Genomic DNA, 22455 nt, shown 5'->3' on the forward strand with positions numbered 1-22455 from the left:
TACTTCTATCTGATGAACTAGTGAATCTTGAGGACCTTGATTTATCTCCTCCATTTTTTCTTAGCTTTGGATCTATTGATCTCGATTATTGAAATTGAACGGAGTATTACATTGTTAATAAGTATGTCCCAACTGCTTGCAATTTGTACATATTGGCATATAATTATCACTGGCTCTAGGATTAGGACATTTACTGGCATAATGATCAATCTGTTTGTAACAAAAACAACGAAGTGGTCTTCTTACATCCCCATCCCGCATATTGGGTGTCTCCACCAGTATGTACTTACTAAGCTTCTTCTATATAGGATTAGAAAATGATCCTGGTTGTCCCATTGGTACGGAGGGTACTTGGTTTGATGACGCCAATGGAGCAAATTGCTGATACCTTTGCTAGTCCTTCTCGTAGTTCTGAGGATTTGATACATACCCTTGATTAAAATTAGAACTTTGAAAATTATTGAATGTTTGATTTTGTCGATTAGATCAATTTTCATTCCATCCATATGTATTTCCCATTTGAACTTGATTGACTTCCCACTGAGTCAATGGGATCATGGTCTGATTATTGAATTGTGGTTGCCTTTGTAAATGCGAGCAGTTTTGAGTAGGGTGCTTTCCTTTGCAAAATGTACATCGAACACCTGTTTTTTCGGGTGATGGACATTCCGTATCAAAATGACCTTATCCCTTACAATTATTATACCATACATTAGGTCTCTTATTAGAAGGCTTATGTCGTTTCTCCTTATCTTTAGCCAAATTCTTAGCCAATTCTTCCATTTTTTTTGTTAGATTTAATAACAAGGTTTCATTTGGATCTTTAACAATCGTATTTGTGAACAATTCTGGTTATTGATAGATTGGCGATGTAAAATAAGGTGTCATCATTATTGGCGCTATTACTTGGAATGGTGTAGCATTAATTGGTTGTTGCAATATAACATTCTTCACATTGGAGGCAGCCATTTGTGGATAATTACCTATCAATACATTTCCTAGTTGTATTTGTTGGCTTCTTGAACTTGGAATCATCGTGGCCCCCATTGTTAATAATTGGTCATAATGACATTCTTTCCACACCTTTGCTCATGCCAACGATGCCTCTACCATAGCTGGTCGAGCCTCTTTTACAAACATTTTCAATTTTGGTGGATACAAACCATTGATTAATATCAAAAATATAAACGCATCTGGCATTTGATTATTTACCCATTTACAAAGTATATCCACGACCCGGCCATTATAGGATTCCACTGATTCTCTTGCAAACATCCTACTATTCATAAAACTTTCTCTAAGCCGATCTTCAAATCCAATTGGTCTAAAATTGGTTAGGAAGGCATTCCTTAAGGCCTCCTTATTAAAAAATCTATCCACTGGTTGTCGATTATACCATTCAAAAGTTGTATCTTTTAAAGTTGCTCACAACTATTTGAATCAAATATCTTCAATTCTACTATTATTAGCTATACAGGTTGTCAAAAATTGAGATATATGATGATCGAGATCAGAGCTCGGCCAACCACTAAAAATAAGTAATAGTCCCATACTTGTAGTTTGGTCTTCTACTGCTCCCATTTAAACTGCAATTGGTACTTCTGGCACTCCCGTGGCCATTAGTGTTATTACTGGTCTGCTTACTATTTGAATCTAAATTTTTCTTCATTTGGTTTTTCTTAGACCTGTAATTCCTTTTTGTTGTTCCCGTAGGAGATTTCTTATACACAAGCGCTCCTATTTTTCTTTTGCTTATCGATTATATCTTTGATAATCTTTCCCTCCCCCCCCCCCTTCTCCCTAGTTATCACTCATAATCTTTCATTCTTCTTTATAAAATCAATACTGCCCTGAATTATAACTCACATATTTGTAACCCTAAAATTGGTTCTTCTCACATTCTCATTCAATATATAATTCCATCTTCCATACAATCAATTTCTAACATTTCATATTATTATTATTTCCCCGGCAATGGCACTAAAATGTTGTTCTCGTTGAGTTCAAGCTTTAGCAAACCAAAGCAATAGAACTAATAGAGGTGGGTTCGAACACGAGGAAAGACTAGTTATATGAATTGGGTCTGTTAGTGCCACAATTGATTGTATTCTGGCTATCTGAAATCAAGTATCAAACTACAAAATACTAAGGCTTACTACTTCTATCTTAATTCAACTCATAATCTATTCTATGATTATCAATTCAACAATACTTCTCTCAATCACCATTCTTCATAAGCAAATAATAAAGAAAACAAAGAGGTAACACCAAGCTTACCTTAGCTTACGACTCTCAGTTTGGCCCTCAGCTTATGACTCTCATTATGGCTCTTGACTTACGACTCTCAATCTGGCCTTCGACTTATGACTCTCAGGCTGGCTCTTGACTTATGACTCTCAGTCTGGCTCTCGGCTTACGACTCTCAATTGGGCTCTCGGCTTACTACTCTCAGTCTGGCCTTCAATCTCTCTTTTCTCAACCTATTTATTCTACCAAAAAGATGATCTGTCGGCGAGCGGATTCCAAAGGTTATGACCCTTTGAATTCTTAACCATTTATTCTACTAACAACCTACTGTTACTAACTAAACTGCCTAACCATCAGTCTAATTCTCAAGGTTGTCAATAACCAACGAGTAACTTACCACAAAGTTTATTTACCTATTCCACAGCTCCTTTTGAAGTTACTAAAATCCTTGTTATGGTCACAAACAACGTTCTGATAACATATTAGGCATGGCTTTCAACTAATAGAGATGAAGGTTTACATCCCTTGCCTTCATCCATCCATACCTTATTTTTATCTCTCCAAAGAAGGTTTTTAGAGGTTTGGATCTTTATCTTTGAATCCAAATCTTTTCTTTAAATTTTATACTAAATATCTTAATCTTATATAATTTAAATATTATAATCAAAATAGGTAAACCTCAAAATATTTTTTTTTACATCAACTCTCTTTATATTAATCTACTAACCACTCTAATACACAACAACACTTATAAGTATATTATATATTTTAATTAATTTTTACATACTATGAACAACTACAATACAACAACGTCGTGATTTTAGAAGTCTAATATACCACTCTATTAGGTCTTGTAAATCCATATAAGTACAATTCTTAGAAAATCTACAATCTTTAAGAACTATTAGACCTTTTTTGCAAAACATCAAGATTTTGACTCTTAAATCCAATTTAAATACATCTAAAAACTTTATTGAAGAATTTGAAGATCTTTCTTTAAAAGACTTTGAAGGAAATTCAAAAAACTTATTTTAAAATCTTTTAGTAGATAATATAAGTATTTTGAATCAAAAGAGTGTTCGTTGCTCTCAACTACCATACAAAATAGATTTGAATAGAGTAAAAAAGAAAGAACCTCCACCTTAGCTATGTTAGATTTCTACATTATATAAAAGAAGCTCAAGGATGACAAAAGATCAATGCAGATGTTTATTATAAGGAACAACGTCAATTCCATCTTGATAAGAAGTTATGATTACTTTGTCATAATATCGAAACTGTTCGCCCTTACGACAAGTTGGATTATTATAGACTTGGACTATTTTTCTATATGTGAATAGATTAATCCAATTTCTTACTAATTATACCTATCAAAGTATATAAAGATCTATTTTATATTCTATGAATCACTTCTTAAGTCATATAAGAAAATAGATATACCAAAAAGACTACAAATACTATTTCTTTATATAGAAGTAAATAATAATCAAGAATATGAGATCAAAGGTGAAGATGAAAGATAGCAAATCTTTGTTGTAAAAGAATTGCAGTTTGGAAAAGATTGCCTTTGACCTTCTATCTTTATTTTTAATTTTTGTGTATTTGTGGCATTAAAGAGATGGAAAATTAATAACAAAAATATTCAATTGAAGAGCCATTATATTGTTGCAAAAATCAAAAAATAAATAATAATTTTTATAAATTTTAGGTATTATAAACATATCATAAATCATTTAAAATTAAAATATATAATAGAAGAATGTTTTTATAAATAATAATTTTATCAGTTTAATTATTTAATTTTTATAATTATATATATAATATTTTTTAATTTAGATAATAAATATCAATATTCTATCAATTATAATTGTATGAATGATAATTTGAATAAGTAAAGATATCAATATTTTATATTTATTAGTTAATATAATTAATAATATTTATTAATATTTAATTAAATTTAAGTTTCATAAAATTATTTAATTATATTTATATTTATATTTAATATATGTATATATATATATATATATATATATAATTTATGAATTGTAATAATAATTATTAATTTAAATATAAAAGATTTAAAATCTTTTTAATTTTTTATTATAAATAATTTTAAAAATAAAAATAAAAAATTAAGGTCATTAAAAATACTTTGAATTTCTTCTAGTTTTAAATACTTAAAATTTTATTGATGACTTACATTCATTATTTTGAAATAAGTAATAATTCATGTATAAAAACTATGTTATTTAATTTAGTTTTAAATTATTTATTATAAACATCTAATAAGAAGATTTTAAATATATTTTTAAAATATTATATTAGATTTTAGAAAGTTTAAAGAAGATTCTTAGAATATTTCAATAGAAGATTTTTGAAAGTTTTCAAAATATTCAAGCAAATTCTAAAAAGTTCTAAAAGGATTAAGGAAGTTGTCTAAATAGAATCCTAAAGTTTCTTTGTCTTCAAGCAACATGAGAACTTCTCAAGAAGCTTCTTGATACTTAGTATATATTGGAGTTGAGGTTGAGAGGATCTTTAGTCTTAATAACACGTTTCTTAGAGCTCTAACTCATTTTTCTTTGAGTTCATCTTGTATACATCTGGTTTAAATAAATTATTGTATGTTCCTTATTAAAACTCTTTTGTTCAACTTCTTGTTTGGTCTTTTGTATAGTGTATCTATAACAATTTCTCGAGACTACCTTCTTATCAATACTCAAGTTTTATTCTTCTTGATAGAAAGTGGATTATCTATCTTTTTGAAAGTATCTAAGACCTTTAGAAATTATAGATTATCCTCCTATAAACTAGTTGTCAAAGATATCAACCTCAAAAAATTAAAATGTCAATATATTCTTATACTACTTGAAAACACTAAAAAATTACTCTAAGATGATATAATATTAAATTAGAATGACTATTGCCAAAGATAAGAAGATTAAAAAGCCTTGAAACAAGACTAAAGACTAAAAAGGTGTTGATAAGAATGAAAAAGGCTTCACTCTTATCTCTATATATACTCTTAACTAAGAATTATGTAGCAATGTCCTATAAGACCTCCAAAATATGTTGACTTTGTAAGACACATATCTTAACTTGCAAGGCAAGTTTTTTATATGTATACCATATAGTTAGCTTATTTTACAAGCTATCAATATGGTGTCATGATGTAACATGATTAATAGGTGAAAGAATATGGAGATTATTATAATTTAAGAGATCTTAGTTCAAAGTATTAGAACAAAATATCTTGGAAATATAGTTAATAGCCAAAGGGGTAGAAAAATTAAAAGGTACTAATGCTACCTTTTAGAAAGGTGACTTCTATTTACTTTGTAGTACCATAAGTAAGGCAAATCAAAGTAGATTGGGAAAATAAATGATATAGGAATCTTTAGAAGAAAGTTAAGAGTAAATTCTAGAAAAAAGTTACTTAGAAAAACTTGTTATTGATACCCGGAGAGGGCCGGTTATGAACCAGGGTCGAAATCAGACCCTGAGGCACAAAACCAAGTTTCGACGACGACTCCGGGACTCTTTGGGAGATCGAAGAGTGGGGTCTCAGAGAAGATTGAATACGATTTCTATGGGCATTGATTTTGGGTGATTTGGAGTTAATATGAATTTGTAAGAGCTTTGCAAAGTTGAGTTTTATTTTGGATGACTTGGATTTTATGAAATAAAATAGGGTTTATGTTTTGAGTGATTTCGAGAGTTTTGTTGCAGATCTACAAGTGAATTTTTTGGGTTCATAGTTATAGTTGTGTTGAATACATGTTGTAAATTTGAGCTTGATCTAACGGTTGAACTGAGAGATATTGAGGTTTAGGTGAGTCAAGGTCTCAGAAAGTAGAATTTTAGGTCTAGTGAGGGTTTTTAAGATTACATGCAATCTACTAGTTGGATTGGAATAAAACTTGTGTGAGAGGATATTAGACTTGTTTTCCTATGTCCATGAGAAATTTGAAACCAATTTAAGGGCGCAAAAAAGAGAAATTGACTCCGGAAGGTTAGCAACAAGATTGAAGAAGGAAGCCAGCTAACACCTGAACACATTTTTGAGGTTTTCGTCAATTTGGTAACTCCGATCCTTTTCAAAAAAAATTTACTCATTTTGAACTTGATTTTTAAGAAGTGTGCAAATTTTGAATTGAGATCAACGGTTTATTCATTAGGTATTGAGGTTTAAATCTGTCATAGGAATTACTAGGATTTGGATTAGGATTTGGCTAGGATTTGGTTTAGGGTTTGGATTAGGATTTGGATTAGGGTTTGGATTAGGATTTAGGATTTGGATTAGGGTTTAGGGTTTGGTTAGGGTTTGATTTAGGATTTGGATTAGGATTTGATTTAGGATTTGGATTAGAGTTTGGACTAGGATTTGGTTAGGATTTGATTTAAGGTTTGGTTTAGGGTTTAGGATTTGGATTAGAGTTTAGAGTTAGATTAGGATTTGGATTAGGGTTTGAATTAGGGTTTAGGGTTTGTTTAGGGTTTGATTTAGGATTTGGTTTAGGGTTTAGGATTTGAAATAGGGTTTAATTTAAGATTTGTTTAAGATTTGACTTAGGGTTTAGAAATTATTAGGATTTAAGATTTAATTAGGTTTGGTCTAAAGTTGAGTGAAATTCAATAGGGTTTTAACTAGAATTAAATTAAGGTTGAATTGACATATATTTGAGTAAAATTTGTGATCATTCTAATATTTCTTTAAGAATTTTATTGTTTGTTTGAAATTTCTTTGAGTTGTTTTGAATTTGATTACATTTGTTTACCATTATTATAGTCTAATTAGAGCATTTTTAGTATTCTATTAGAATTAGGATTTTGTTATCGCAATTTCTATTCTTCCTTCTACAGCCAAGTACCCGGAGCATTCTCAAGCAAGACTTCACACATTACGACAACGGAGTTAACTTGTTGACCAAATTTTTAACCTACTAATCAACTATAAATATATATAAAGTCAAAGTAGCATCTATAAAGCTTTTAAGAAGCTTTTCTAAAAAATATTATGGAATAAATATATTTTTATCTACTTTTATTTAATCATATTGATTTTTATTAGGATAAATATGTATGTTTGTGATATTATTCCTTCTTTTACGGATGAGTTTAAAAAGAAACACTCATCATATGTTGACAAATTCTATGATGCGGCAAATTGTATTTGTCACATACTTTGATATTTATTTTCTTTGAAGATGGTTGATAGGTCTTCTCAGCCATTAATGGTATCTTATATTAAGAAGAAAAGACGACCTTATTATTTGATTGTTGTTGAGGTCTTTATAACTTTCTTCAAATAAAATATTTGAAATATTGTCAACAATCATTCCTAACTTTAATAAAATCACTAAACATTGAGAGTTTCTTCTAATGTCATGATATCAAAAACATTGTATATTGCCATCTATTCAAAAAAAGACATGTTATTCTTGAGAGTCTTCATTTTGATTACATTGTCTTGAAAGTTGTAACAATTGCAATATCTTATTTAATAAGTCAACAAGTAATAATTTTTAAATTAAATCTACTAATTATTGGTTTTCTATCTCCTAAGTATAACAAATGCACAAAAATATCAAACAAGAATAGAAGGTAGAATGTTTATCTTCTTTAGATCTTATTTCTTTTATAACAAAGATTTGTTATTCTTTATATTAATTTTGATGTATTTTATCGATGAAAAATCTCAACCTTCTTTGTTGTATTTATAAGTTTTTTTGCTAGCTCCTATGTGTATTTATTAATATCATATATGTACCAATAAACAAGTTGTTTCAACCTATTTTGAAATCTCTTGATTATTATTTATTTCTATTAGAAAATATGACATTTGTCTTCTTTCCAAGATTTTCATTGTCTTATATGACTCATGGAAAGTTATATGAAATAGAAGATGGATCTTCATAAACTTTGATAGATATAATCAATAAGCAACAGGATTGACTTATTCACTAATAGAAAAAAAATCCAAGCCTATAATAGTTCAACTTATCATAAAGATAATAGTCTTGATATTGCAACAAAATAGTCGTACTTTTATCATCTACATTGAATTATGATTGTTCTTTGTAATAGGCATCCATATTGATCTTTTGTTGTTTTTGAGCTTCCTTTAATTATGCCTTTATTATTGCATTTAGCTCTAATAAATAATTTGTTAAATCTTCTACCTCAAGATTATCAACTTTTGAAAAATCAAAAATAAAATTGTAGATGATAACCATAATTGGAAAAAAAAGGTATTTATTCAATAGAAAAATATACCAAATTATTGTATGCAAACTTTGCTAATTGCAAAAAAATTATTCAATCATTTTCATGATAATTGATGGTATACTTCAAATATTGCTCCAAAACTTGATTCATACATTTTATTTGACTATCAATTTGAGGATGAAAATCCAAAGAGAGTTTTATATCCACCTTTAATATCTTGAAAAAGATTCTCTAAAATCTTGATATAAATTGAATCCTTCTATCCAATATAGTATCCTTGGACAATCCATAATAGCAATAGATGTTGTCAAGAAAAAACTTAGCAATTTTTTTACTTGTGATAGATTTTGTACATGATACAAAATGTGCCATCTTAGTAAAATAATCTATTATTATAAATATAGAATCATACAAGCTTGAAATTAGAAGATCTATGATAAAATCTATAAAAATAGAAAACCATGGTTGTTTTGAAATAGATAATGGTTGAAGAAGTCCATAAGATTAATAAAAAAGTGTTTTGAATCTTAAAAAAATATTAAATAATTGTACAAAGTCTTTCATTGCTTTTTATATTTGAAGCTACCAAAAATCTCTAGATAATAGCTCCAAAGTTTTGTTGTATCCAAAATGTCCAATTACTAGAAAGTCATGATAAGCTTGAAGAATATGTAATCGTGCTTTATCTTTTGGAATGTATAATTGTCCTTCAAAGTAGTCTAGATTATTCTTAAACTTGAACTTAGAAGTATTATGAGACTTAAAAGAATTATTTTTGATATTATAAATAAGAGAATTAAAAGATATATTTGATTGAATTTGCTTCACAAAGATTGAATCAAAAGTTAATGTTGATTTTATTACTCAAAGATGAAAATGCTTCGATTTCAAGAAAATTTTTCTTTCTTAATCAAAAATTATATTTTGTTTTTTTGGTACAAGATAAGAACATCTAGAAAGGGCATCCTATAAATCATATTATTTTCCAAGTCTATAGGTGATCTTAAAATCATATTCCAACAAGCTTAGCAACAATTTAAAAGAAGTGCCAATATGAAGTACTTGAAGTTCTTGTAATCAATATATATAGTAATTAGACTAAAATTACCTTCTAAATAATGATTCCATTCTTGAAATGAATCTATAATTGCAAAAAACTCTTTATTGTGAATCTTATAATTAATTTCAACTGTTAAAAATTTCTTGGAATAAAAAGCAACTAAGTGGATTTTATTATCCACTCATATTTTTGATAAAACACCTATAGCAAAGTCCAATACATCTATCTCCATAAAAAATATCTTAAAAAAATTGACGCAATACAAAATTGATGCAAAAATAAATGTTGTCTTTAAAGCTTCAAAATTTATTTCTATTTTTTTGTTCCATTTAAGTTCATCTTTACATGTCAAATATATAAGAATAGTCACAATTTGAAAAAAGTTCTTGATAAAGTTTTGATAATAACTGACAAATCTCAAAAAATATTATACGTCTCTGACTATTTTTGGGCCCTTTCAATCCATGATAGTTTGGACCTTCTTAGGATCCATCATTAATCTTTGTTGGAAATGGTGTATCCTAAGAAATCAACTTAAGTAATGTAGAATAAATACTTTTTTATCTTTGCATATAATCTTACATCTCTAAGTTTTTGTAACATATGATAAATATAAAATTCATATTCTTCCATATTCTTAAAATAGATTAGAATATCATCTAAATAATAGATAATAAAATCATCAAATAACTCACAAAAGATATCATTCATGAGATATTGAAAAGAAACTTGGGCATTTGTAAGTCCAAAAGGTATGACATTATATTAGAAATTTCCATACTTAATTTGAAAAGCAATCTTCTATTCATTTTCTTTTCTAATGCAGACCAAGTCATATGCTCTTTGTTGATTTATTTTTGTGTAGATCTTTGCTTGATTGAATTGATCAAGAAGTCTTGAAATCAAAAGTAAGAAATTCATATTCTTGATGGTGATCTTCTTAAATCTTTGATAGTCTATGCACATCCGTAGAGATCCATATTATTTTTTATAAATAAGATAGGAGCTTTTGCTAGAGATTTCAAATGGCATATGAAGTTTTTAGCTAAATTCTTGTCAATATACTCTTTTAGTGCAACCAACCCATTTTGCAATAAGTTGTATATCACTCCAAATAGTAATTGAGCTCCTTCTTATTGATCAATTGTACAATCATAGGATTGATTCTTTAAAAGAATATCTATAATCTTCTTTTCAAAAACATCCTAAAAATCTTAATATTGGTTAGGAATATCACTTGAAATCTTTCCACCATCAAAAATAAATGTGGCATATATAACAGAAGATGGCCATTTTTTTACTACATATTTGAAAGTTCTTGTACCTATTAGTAAGAATTTGGATGTATTAGACTTATTTATTTTTACTTCTTTATCAAGATTTTGGATTAAATTTCAAGAAAAATTAAGGTTACAAGAAATCTAATTTATCTAAAGATTATATTTTCTTAACCACAATAATCCTAAAATAATTAAATTAGAAGTTAAATTTATCACATTAAATATTACTACACTATTATGATCTTTAATTACTACATCTAAAAGAATAGTCTTACAAGTAACATCTCAAGAAGATAATGATCACTCATCTATGACTTCTACATGTACGAGTTTAATCTTCTTGACTAAAAATATTTCTTATTTCTTGATAAAGTCTTCATTTTTAAAAGAAGCTAAGGCTTCTAAATCTAATAGTATAAAGATTTTGTGATTTTTAGGTCCTAAACAGACATCTATTGTAAAACAAAATGAGGGATCTGAGAAGAGAATAAGATCTTTACTAGATAATATACATGATTCTAGTCACACAATTTCTATTATAACTAAAGAAACTTGTTTTTTAATACATTATCTTTTGTAGCAATCATACTTCTCATTTGTAATTGCATTGCTTTTTTGGACAATATTAAGCATTGTACTTAGTTTTTTCACAATATAGGCACAAATTCTTTTGATGATGTTGATTCTTTTCTTGCTTAGTGAAGGATTTAAAATGTATTATATCAATTTTCATTGATTTTGGCCTTGATAAATAAGTTTTTGAAAACTTAGGAATTATCTTCATTACTAGGCTTGTTTTTTTCTTGCCAAGTCTTTATTTTTTATGCCTTTCAAATAATTAATTGTCACATGCAATGGCTTAAGCAGTAAATTATTTCAAAGATTTTACTTTTAATATTATGAATAAAAAATCTTTGATATTATCCTTCAATCCATATCAAAATTGATTGATAAGGGCTTTTTCATTCTAGTCTATGTTGTAAGCAAGGTTTTAGAATTCAACAACATGTTTGATAGCTGATCGTGATTCTTGTTGTAAAGATAAGAATTTAGTTTCTACTACTCTTTCTTGATCATTTTCTCCAAATATTATTATAAATACTTCTTAGAATGAATTCAAATTATAAGAATTATGAATCTTTTTCTATTAATGGAGTATATATATAAAAAAAAATACTTCCAAATAAAAGCGTGTTTATAAATCCAACTTAAGTAAATCCATAAAGGTATTCAAAAGGATGCAACCTTAAATAAAGTTTGACTTGTTGCAATAATCGTTGAAATTTTGATCTTGTTCTATTAAACTTATTAGGCATACTAATTCGTGTCTTCATTATACTTATAAAAATAAAACTTTTTGGATTTGATTGTGAAATCAATCTACTTACTTCCTTCAACTGCAAAACTTTTTACCGTAGATTTTGAAATTTTTCTATAGGCATAGGATTAGTATTTCCATGATCAGTGCTGGTGATGTGTGAAATTTTTACTTTAAAAGTATTGACAAGTTTGTAAAGATTTGCAATAGTTACAAATCTATTTTCACTTCTACCAACTATAGAATCTATAATTTTTTCTTCCATTTTAAACAACTTAACAAATCCATAAGTCAAATTAGAGGAGGATAATTTGTAACTACTAATATCAAATAAAAATTTCCATGAAGAGGGATAATTTTCTTTTTTTAAGAAAAAAAAATAATATTAGAAAATTTAAAAATTTACTTAAAGATAGATAATCTATAACATTCAATATATAATAATAGAAGTGGAATAATTCACTCATTTTTAAAACAAGACAAGAACTATGAGTTAGCTTTATTTTCAAACTATCAAAGATATGAATCTTTAAGAACTAAAATGTCAATATATTCTTGTGCTACTTAAAAAGACTAAAAAATCATTCAAAGATGGTATAGTATTAAACTAGAATAACTATTGCCAAAAAAAAAAAAAATAGAAAGCCTTGAAACAAGATTAAAGACTAGAAAGGCATAGACAAGAGTGAAGAAGACTTCATTCTTGCTTCCAAATATATTCTTAATTATGTGGCAATGTCTAAGTTCAATACTATTATAAATACATTGAATGTTTTGTCTTATAGAATTATTAAAATTGAGAATTGTTTTACAATTTTTCATAGTAATGCAAGACTTAGAATAATTTAGCCTATGATGCAACCACTTCCTTAAGCTTTTATATCTAAAGAGGTAGTAGCACATTTATCTCAATAAGAAAATTTACCTATTTAATAATATAAAGAGTCTTGGATTAGTTTTCTAAAAAAGTTTCATAGCACATGTTCTAAGTTTTGAGGTTTTGTTAATTAAATTTGATTGGTAATTTTTCTATAACTTGAATATTATCTTAAAAAGGAGTTGCAAGTTGATTTAGTTGGAACCATGCTTATAAGACCAGCCTTAGTTTGCTCTTATTTGAAAAAAAATCTCTAATCTTATTTGAAAAGAGATCTCTAATCTTAAGTAACTTTGAACCTTTTTTTTAGAAGCATTTATAGAGGTATTTGGAGAATATAACAAATTTTTATAGGCAACAACATAGATTTTCCTATTGTATCAAAGATCATACTTTGTATCAATTTATGCATTTGATTTTAGACAATTTGTTTATAACATCAATTAGAGTGAAAAATCTTTTATAAGCCAATTCTATTAGGGACTAAAAAATGATGTCAAAGACCTATTATTATTATTATTTGATCCTCAAACATTCAATGAAGCCATTAACTAAGCTATGAAGTATGATAATTGATTATTTCAATACCATCAAGATCAACATTTATAAATTTTAACAAAGCAATACACTAAAAATTAGTATTCTGCTGCTTCAACAACTACATTGCTTCTACACTCTAAAATTCAAGATATGCAAATTAATGCAATATAATTCAAACTTCTTATAACAAAGAAAAAGAAGTATTGATTTGAATAAAGCTTATATTTTGTTGTGGTGAAAGAGACCACAAATCTAAGAATTCTTCAAAGAAACAATGTACAACTTAGAATAAGAGTGTAATCATTGAGAAAAACAAAGAAGCTTAGTCACAATATGGACCATGTAGCTAAATATTCTAATAACTTAATTTCATCAAGGTTCCTCTTTTTTTATCCAACTTACTTATTGTTTTAGTATACCTTTATTTTTTGGCCCACAAAAATTTCAAATAAATATCTTATTAGATTCAAAAGCATCTGCTTGCTTTTTAGATGAAGATTTTATCAAACTTCATAAAAAAAATTTAGTGAAAAAGTTAAAAATTGTATACATAGAAATAATAGATAATAGATCTTTATCTTTAGGAAATATTATTTATAAGACCATATTACTAAAAATATCATTTGAGCATCATAGTAGAAAAATAGTATTAAATATTATTAAAATCTTGTTAAATCCTTTTATTTTAGGACTTTTGTAGTTTAAAAGATATAAAACATTTATAGATTGGAAGTTTCATAAGATTGAATTTTCTATAGAAATCCTTTAGAGAAAATCTATTAAGAAGTCATCAACTACAAAGCTCTTATTTTTTAAAACAAAGGCTTCTATAAAGATAGCTAAGAAAGAAATATCATTTATTATTTATGCAACTTCAATTAGTGAAGAAGCAAGCTTGTTAATAGCTATCTTAGAGTAATATAAGAAATTTTAAGATATCTTTGAAAAAAAAAAATGCTGTCATATCATCAGAGCATTGATCATATGATTGCGCCATTCATCTTTAAAAAGAGGTTCAAATACCATTTGATCCAATCTATAATCTATTATAGAACAAGATTTTAATATTAAAATATTATATTAATAAAAAACTTGTGAAAAACTTTATTTGGTATTCCAAATCTTCAATAGATGCACTTATATTTTTTATGAAGAGAAAAAATGGATCTTTTTAAATATATATTATTTATTGCAACCTTAACAAAATAACAATGAAAAATCATTATCACTTATTATTGATATTAGGACTTTTAGAGCAACTTGATCAATCTAAGATCTATACCAAAATAGATCTCTACAGAGTGTATAATTTGGTATGGATTAAAAAAGGAGATGAATAGAAGGCAATATTTTGGATAAGATACGAACATTTTGAATATGATGTCATGTCTTTTGGATTGACAAATATTCCAATCATATTCTAATACTTGATGAATGATGTTTTTTAAGAATTCTTAGATAAGTTTATTATTTTTTATCTTCATGATATCTTAATTTATTCTAAGATTCTTAAAGAACATAAAGAATATATGAGATTAGTCTTGCAAAAGTTGCAAGATACAAGATTATATGCCAAATTAAAAAATATATATACTCTATTAATCAAAAATAAAATTTATTAGATTTACTATTCCCAATGAAGGCCTATTGAAGGATCCAAAAAAAATTCAAGCTGTAATGAAGTCAACAACTTCAAAGACAATAAAGGATGTACAATGTTTTCTTGGATTTGTTAATTTTTATTACATATTTATCAAAAATTACTCCCAAGTTGTTCCTCTTTTTACTTAGTTGATATCCAAAAATAAATTAAAATGATAACTTCAAACACAAATAGCTTTTCAAGATTTAAAAGCAACTTTTATTATAATTCTAATTTTAATGCATCTAGATTTTACAAAAGCTTTTTATTTGAAGACTGATACTTTTAACTTTGTATTAAGAACTGTACTATTGTAAATGAAAAAGGATAGAAAGCTCCATTCAATTGCATTCTATTGTAGAAAGCCATGGCCTCAAATATGAAAGGCTGTAAAGAACTTTATCTTCTCCTATGACATCTGTTCAAGTTCTAAGAATTTCCAAAAATTTTCTTTTAGACTCTTATAGCTACTACCAATTTCAAAGTCATCATGGTCTTTAATATCATTAGACTTCATCAATGATCTATTTCCATTACCTACATTTGATACTATCTATATTATTATGGATTAACTTATAAAGATAGCACATTCTATCTTGTATAAAAAGATAATTTTTGGAAAAGAAACAATAAGGTTTTTTCTTAATAATATATATCAATATCATGGTCTACTTGATGAATCATTTTAAACCAAGGACCTCAGTTTATATCAAAGTTTTAAAAATCTTTTTTCAAAATGTTCAAAGTGGATATCAAATTTTCTTCTATCTTCTATCCTCAAACCAATGGTCAAACAAAATAAGTCAATTAAATTTAAAATAATATTTATAATGTACCATCAATTATTAACTAGATGATTAGACCTTATATATACTTTTAGCAAAGTTTGCTTATAAAAAATTCTTCATACTGTGACTCAACAAACACCATTTTATGCCAATTATGGTTACCATCCAAAGCTTCATTTATTAGATACATCAAAGGATGAAAATCCAGCAACTAAAGATCTTACAAAATAATTGTTACACCTCCAAACAACTTTAAAGCTCCATTTATAAGCAATTCAAGATTCTTACAAAACATCTTTAGACGAATTTTTTAAAAAAACTATTACTTTTTAAGTTGGAAATAAAGTATGGCCTCGTTGATAAATATCAAAACCAACTAGCTTTGCAATAAGTTGGACTATCAAATACTAGGGCCATTTTATATTCAAAAGCAAATCAATTCAATGTCTTATTAGTTAAAATTACTCATATCTACGAAAGTACATCTAATCTTTTATATTTCTCTCTTAAAAGCTTATACAAAATCAACTATTCTAGAAAGAATACAACCATCACCACCTTATATTGAAATAAATAATCATGTAGAATATGAAGTAAAAAAAGTCTATGATTCTTGGGAGAGGAGAGACAAGTTGGAATACTTTATTCATTGGCATGGCTATAATATCAATGAAAGCACATAAGAACTAACAAAAAATCTAATTAATGCATTGCAAAAGATACAAGAGTCTTATTGATACTATCCTCAAAAATCTAAATCTAATTTAGAATGACTTCTTTATGAAGTTTCTATTAGGATGTTGTATTATAAAAAAGAGATTAGGTATTGCTTACAATAATTTTAGTATTTAATATATCCAATTTATGATCCAATATGTCAAATTAGAGAGTGTTCAAGGAGTCTTTACATCATAAATCTCAAATAGAGTCAAAGTTGGAGCTTTTCTTATTACAACTACGAAATCAACTGTTCTAACTTTCACAACCTTCATAAACTCATCTTCAAGATGAAGTTGGACCTTCTAAAGAGAAATAAACATCCATGCTACATTCAATTCAAATAAGAAAACCTTTAAGATGATACTCAAGCTTTGATCATTCTATTGCAAGTTGGTGCAATGGATCTTAATGGAACTAAAGTCACTTTTTATAGATGTTTTAGAGGCCTTAATGCTAACCAAGTCTAAAGAATAGGTCTTCCATAAGTAGATGAAGGTGGCCATTATTGCTATCTGAGTAGATCTATCTATTATTTGAGTAGATATCAATGGATAGTATATGTTACAACTTCTATTCAAGAAATCCTTGAATTCTTGTAGATGTAAAACCAATATTCCTCACTGAACTTAAAATTAGAAGAAGAAGTAATGTTAAAAAAATATCCAATAAGAAGATTTAAAGAATATTTTTAGAATAGTCTAGTAAAATATTTTAATTGAAGATTTTTAAAAAGATTCTTAAATTATTTCAAAATATTCTAGAAGATTTTCAAAATATTTGAGCAAGTTCTAAAAAGTTCTATGATGATTAAAGAAGTTGTCCAAAAAAAATCCTAAGGTTTTTTTTGTCTTCAAGTAATATAGAAATTTCTTGAAAAGCTTCCTAATACCTAATATATATCAAAATCAAGGCTGAGGAGATCGTTAATCTTGACAATGTATCTCTTAGAGCTTTAGCTTACCTCTTTTTGTATTGATCTTATATTCAACTAATTTAATCAAGTTCATGCTAAGTTTCTTGTTAAAACTCTTCTATTCAACTTCTTATTTGGTCTTTTGTATAGTGTATTTGTGACATTATTTATGATATGATAAATTGAAATTAAATAAAATTTGATGATTAACTATTTAAATATTAATTATTCTATAGAATTTATTACTAATATTTAAAAAAAAATCAAATATGTGATTGGAAAAATTTATAAATCTAATTCAATACTTATTGTGTAATGATTCAAATTACTTTCATTGTTTTAGAATACATGAAAATATATTTGTTAATAATTCAATATTTATATCAATAGATCACAAATAACTGACCACATATATTTTTATGTTAAAATTTTCTTTTTTCTTGGTTTTTAATTTATATAAAAAAAAAGATACTAATATTTTCTTTTCTTTTTTCTTGGTTTTTTAGAAGTGGTCAATTTTTTACTTAACCACCACAAATTGAGCTTTTAGAGCTTTTTCATGACCAATGATATGGATTTCCACTAGTATACATACTAGTGTTTATATATATATATATATATATATAAACATACACACACACATATATATATATATATATATATATATGGTGTGAAGGATGAGATTTGGATTCTCTGAAATCCTAATTTGGACGTCACTCATGTTGACCTGCACGGGCTGCATGAGAATCTTGTTTGTGGAGACTGTCGCAGGAAAGTTGAGAACCGGGCATGGCGATGGAATGTGGGTTCGAACAGAATCTGCACCATGTCTTTGAATCTGGCAGGGGGAGGGGGATCTCATCGCTTAGTGCGAGATCCAACGGGACAGGCACTCACAAACTCTTTCCTCGCTTTCCAGATGCAGTGTCAGAAAGCTCAGTTGTTGCGAGCCCTATCTATCTCTTACTGCATTTTCATCACGCGAATTGGGGTCGTGGCGGAATCCGTCGAAGCTTACTCGACGGACTTTGGTGACATGGCTGGATGAAGAAGACGTTGGCTATTGGAGGTGGCCACTTGGGAAGATAGCCCCCAGCCTCCTTTGCCCATGATGGTGCCCCCGTTCAACGTGGGTAAAGATTGAAGGCGTCTTTGATGTGTCCGCCATCCACGTCCCTGGCTCTCTCATCCAGTTGTGCTGGATCCTCTGATTCTTTTGTATGCTTCAGGATTTTCGGGGGTTCCCGTGAAGATCTAGGAATTTTGGGTTGGTGATTGGGAAGTGGCGCGTGCCGAAACATTTGCATCAGCTTTGTGTTCTTGTGAATGAGTGCCGTGTGCTGGAACTGCTTTGCGAGCATCGACATTGTTTGGGCCAGATTCTAACTTCTTTCCTCGAGAATTCTCCACTTTGTTGGAAAGCAAGTAAATTTGAAGTGGTGATTTAGGGCGGGAGGTTTTTGGTGTATTTTTTTATTTTTATTTTTATTATTATTTTGAGAGGAGGAGGGCGGTGTTATCGAAGGGCAGCTAGGATTAGGGATTGCGGGTTACATTTGTTTGAATTCCTCGGGGTTGCAGACTTTTTGATTATGAGAACGCTCAAATTGCTATCATTTGGTCCGGCCAGTCTATGTTGGACAGCACAAGTGGCACCCTTCTATGTAGCCTCACAGCAGTTTTGCACATCCGTGTGTGCGGCGCATGAATTTATTTCGGGGGTTCAGTTGCGAGAGCGCGGAGGCATCAGGCAGAAGGTGCGACCACGACTTGCAGAGAGATCGTTCAGTGAGCTTTTAAGCACTAGCTATGACGGGTTTGGAGTCCCCGGTGGTTTTATGCATTGCCAGAGGCAGCTTCACAGTAGAGTTGCAAGTAAGAAAGGTAAAAAGTCTGAGAAAGATGTGTTAGTCGAAGACAGGGAAGAGGAAGTAGAGGGAGAGGGTGAAACCGAGAAAGTTGAGGGGAAGAAGAAGAAGAAGAAGAAACAGCAGAAATCGAAAGATCTATCGTACAATGGCGTTGCCTCAGAGATAGATGATGGTGCAGTCAATGCGCAAAACATAATTATGGAGGAGGTTCAGGACTCTGAGTTGCACGCAGAATCGAAGGGGAAGAAGAAGCTGAAGGAAAAAGCTATAACCGAAGGGATTGAGAATGAACAGGCTGATTCAGTGTTGGTGCAGAATGGTGCATTCACTGCGGAGATCCGGGAGCCCAAATTGTCTAGTGAAGGGAAAGAAGAGAAGAAACTCAAGAATAAGATTAAGCACGGAGAACCTGGGAGAGAGAAATCCAATGAATCGAACTCCTCAACTGAGTTTCACAAAAAGGAGAAAAAGGATAAGAAGAAATTGAAGGATAAAGGTACCGTTGCGAAAGGTGCTGTATCAGGAGTAGTTGTGTCGGAATCAGCTGAAGAGCACCAGGCTTTGGACGGCGATGATGAGTCTTCAAGGGGTAAAGTTTCCTTTCTTTCTTTTTTTCTCTCTCCCGTTGTTCTTCGTCTTATTTCCTACTTCAAAGTAGGATCTAAGGCCGTTTGTTCCAGCACCTAAACTTGGACGAGAGATCTCTTTCTCTTCAGTGACTTTGATTGCGCAAGTGCTTTATAGAAATTGTGAGTAATTACATGTTGCTAGTTTAAAGCGGTACCTTTGCCACATATGCCATACTCTAGTTATTGGCGTCTACATGTCAGTCTATTAGCCCTCGCTGGAAAATTCCTACAGTTTTAATTCTAAAACCCAAGATAATTGGGATGCTACCCTTCCAAAAAAAAAAAAAAAAAAAAAAAAACAAAACAAAACAAAACAAAACAATGTGATATGCAGGTGCAAATAACACACTTACAGTGTATTGGGATTTAAGGAGCTAGTTTTTCCGATGCAGTGATAGAGGATGACTTGGCAGAGGAATTAGGGGAGCACCTGGATGATGATGATTTCTGGGAAGATGACTTCGAACCAGAAGCTGAGGTTGGTATTTTTAAGATAAGGTTGCCATAATTCTACCAATGTGGGAGACTACTTGATCTTGGTCTCTAGTATTATGATGCCTAGTGTCTGTTTTCCTGTTCCTTCCTTTTCTTTCTTTTCTGTGATTTTTGTATTGATAAGAGTGAGCCTATACTCAACTGGTAATGTTGGGGTTGCTGATGGGTTACTCTAGTCTACTCTAGCATATTTTTCATTTCTTTGACGTTTGCCAAACTACAAGCATACATGCGATGATTTTGTTAGAACGTAACGCCTTAGACCATTACGTATTGATATCATAAACTTCATCTTTCTTTGCAGCTGAACGACGGTGGGGATGGAGGAGGCATAGTGCTGGGAGATGCTCCTTGGGCTAAGGCAGCTCATCGATTAGCAGAGGAGACGGTGGCTCAGTTTGACGGTCTTGAAATCTTTGCTTTCAAAGCATCAAAAGAATCTGGCATCATTCGAGTCCGGGTGGATAAGTTATCAGACAAGTATGTGTTTCTAATGGTTGTGTAGGTGCTTTTAAAGTATTCAGATTTGCTACAAATTGCTTTGCAGTGTGTCGTATTTGAATCGTAGACAAAGATTTCGTTCGTCTAAATCGTTCCTTGGTATCGCTGGTGCTGCTGGACTTTGCAGATATGGTTCCCCATCAATGGATGAGATTCAGAAATTCTCCTCGACATACTCAAAAGCCTTGGACAAAGCCGGAGAAGAAAAAACTGTTCCTGACGATTTGGCTTTGGAGGTAATTCATCTTTAACATCGAAAGATTCTTCTAGGATCTATGAATTTCGTCGTTGCATAGGTCTTCAACGACGTGTTCTTCAGCGTAACCTCACATTGTGACATGTTATTATACCGTTTTCCTGAGTTTTGAGTTCACAAATGATTTTCCAACCCTACAGGTGTCTTCTCCCGGAGCTGAGCGTGTAGTGCGTATTCCCCAAGATTTGGAGCGCTTTAAGGACCTGCCCATGTACGTGAGTTACATTGAAACCTCAAGTGACAGCAGTTCAGAAGAGAAGGACGGTATATTGGAGCTCGAGTCATTTGATGTAGAGAGTGGTTCTGCCAAATGGAAGCTGGCCAATGTTCGTTTGAATAGAGATTTAGCCGGGAAGGGTAGAGGAATGAATAGGAAACAAAGAGATTGGAGACTGGACTTATCGTTTGAGAACACCCGGATGGTTCGGTTGTATATAGATATGTAAACAGTGCATTCAGGCTATGAGGCTGTGTTTTTCGGCACAGGATGTGGCTAGAGTTGATTATCCAGAACAAGTAGAAAAGTTTGGCATTCACACACAAGACCTCTGGTGGAGCTTCCTATATGTTCGACGGAAGTAGAGTAGACTGGACTATATACGGTATTGTTTTCTATATGGGATGTACCGGTTTGCACATCGGCTTTGGAAGGTAACATCATTTAAATTGAGTGCCTACCTCAAAAACTTTCTTCTATTTTATTGTTCAGCTCGCGACCATGTACAACCTTATCTGCATCTGAAAAATCAAGGCTTAGTGCCGACAGTGTGTTAATCTAAAATTCGTTACCGTGAACACACAATGAACACAGTGCACTTCAAGTTGTGAAGTGTGAAGTGCCATCTGTGCTCCTCATAGTCCAGCTCAAAGTTTCATCTATATTCTCAGGATACTTGATGTCAGACAAAAATAGCTAACAATGCCGCCCTACCCAATTTCATACAATGTGGTACAGGAATCCGTCTTCAAGATCCTCTCTGCCGATGCACCATGTCATTCCTCGTAATAACATTGACGCTTCGATTTTATGCTTTCTTCGCAAAAATTGCCTACCAGAACCAAGCCTTGCGGCCCTTCCTTTGGGTCT

The 22455-nt window shown here is 30.0% G+C and overlaps 1 protein-coding gene across 1 annotated transcript; it reads left to right on the plus strand.

Moving 5' to 3' along the window:
* The first annotated feature begins 18513 nt into the window (after positions 1–18513).
* Positions 18514–22064, plus strand: LOC112292617 (uncharacterized). The gene is made up of 5 exons (XM_024541274.3): positions 18514–20076; positions 20509–20594; positions 20916–21091; positions 21240–21348; positions 21509–22064. Exons 1-5 carry the CDS (start codon positions 19209–19211, stop codon positions 21812–21814), a joined length of 1545 nt encoding a protein of 514 aa, XP_024397042.1. The 5' UTR covers positions 18514–19208; the 3' UTR covers positions 21815–22064.
* The last annotated feature ends 391 nt before the right edge of the window (positions 22065–22455 follow it).

This window comes from Physcomitrium patens, chromosome 15 (genome assembly GCF_059467195.1).
Source record: "Physcomitrium patens ecotype Gransden chromosome 15, ASM5946719v1, whole genome shotgun sequence".
Taxonomy (NCBI): Eukaryota; Viridiplantae; Streptophyta; class Bryopsida; order Funariales; family Funariaceae; genus Physcomitrium; species Physcomitrium patens.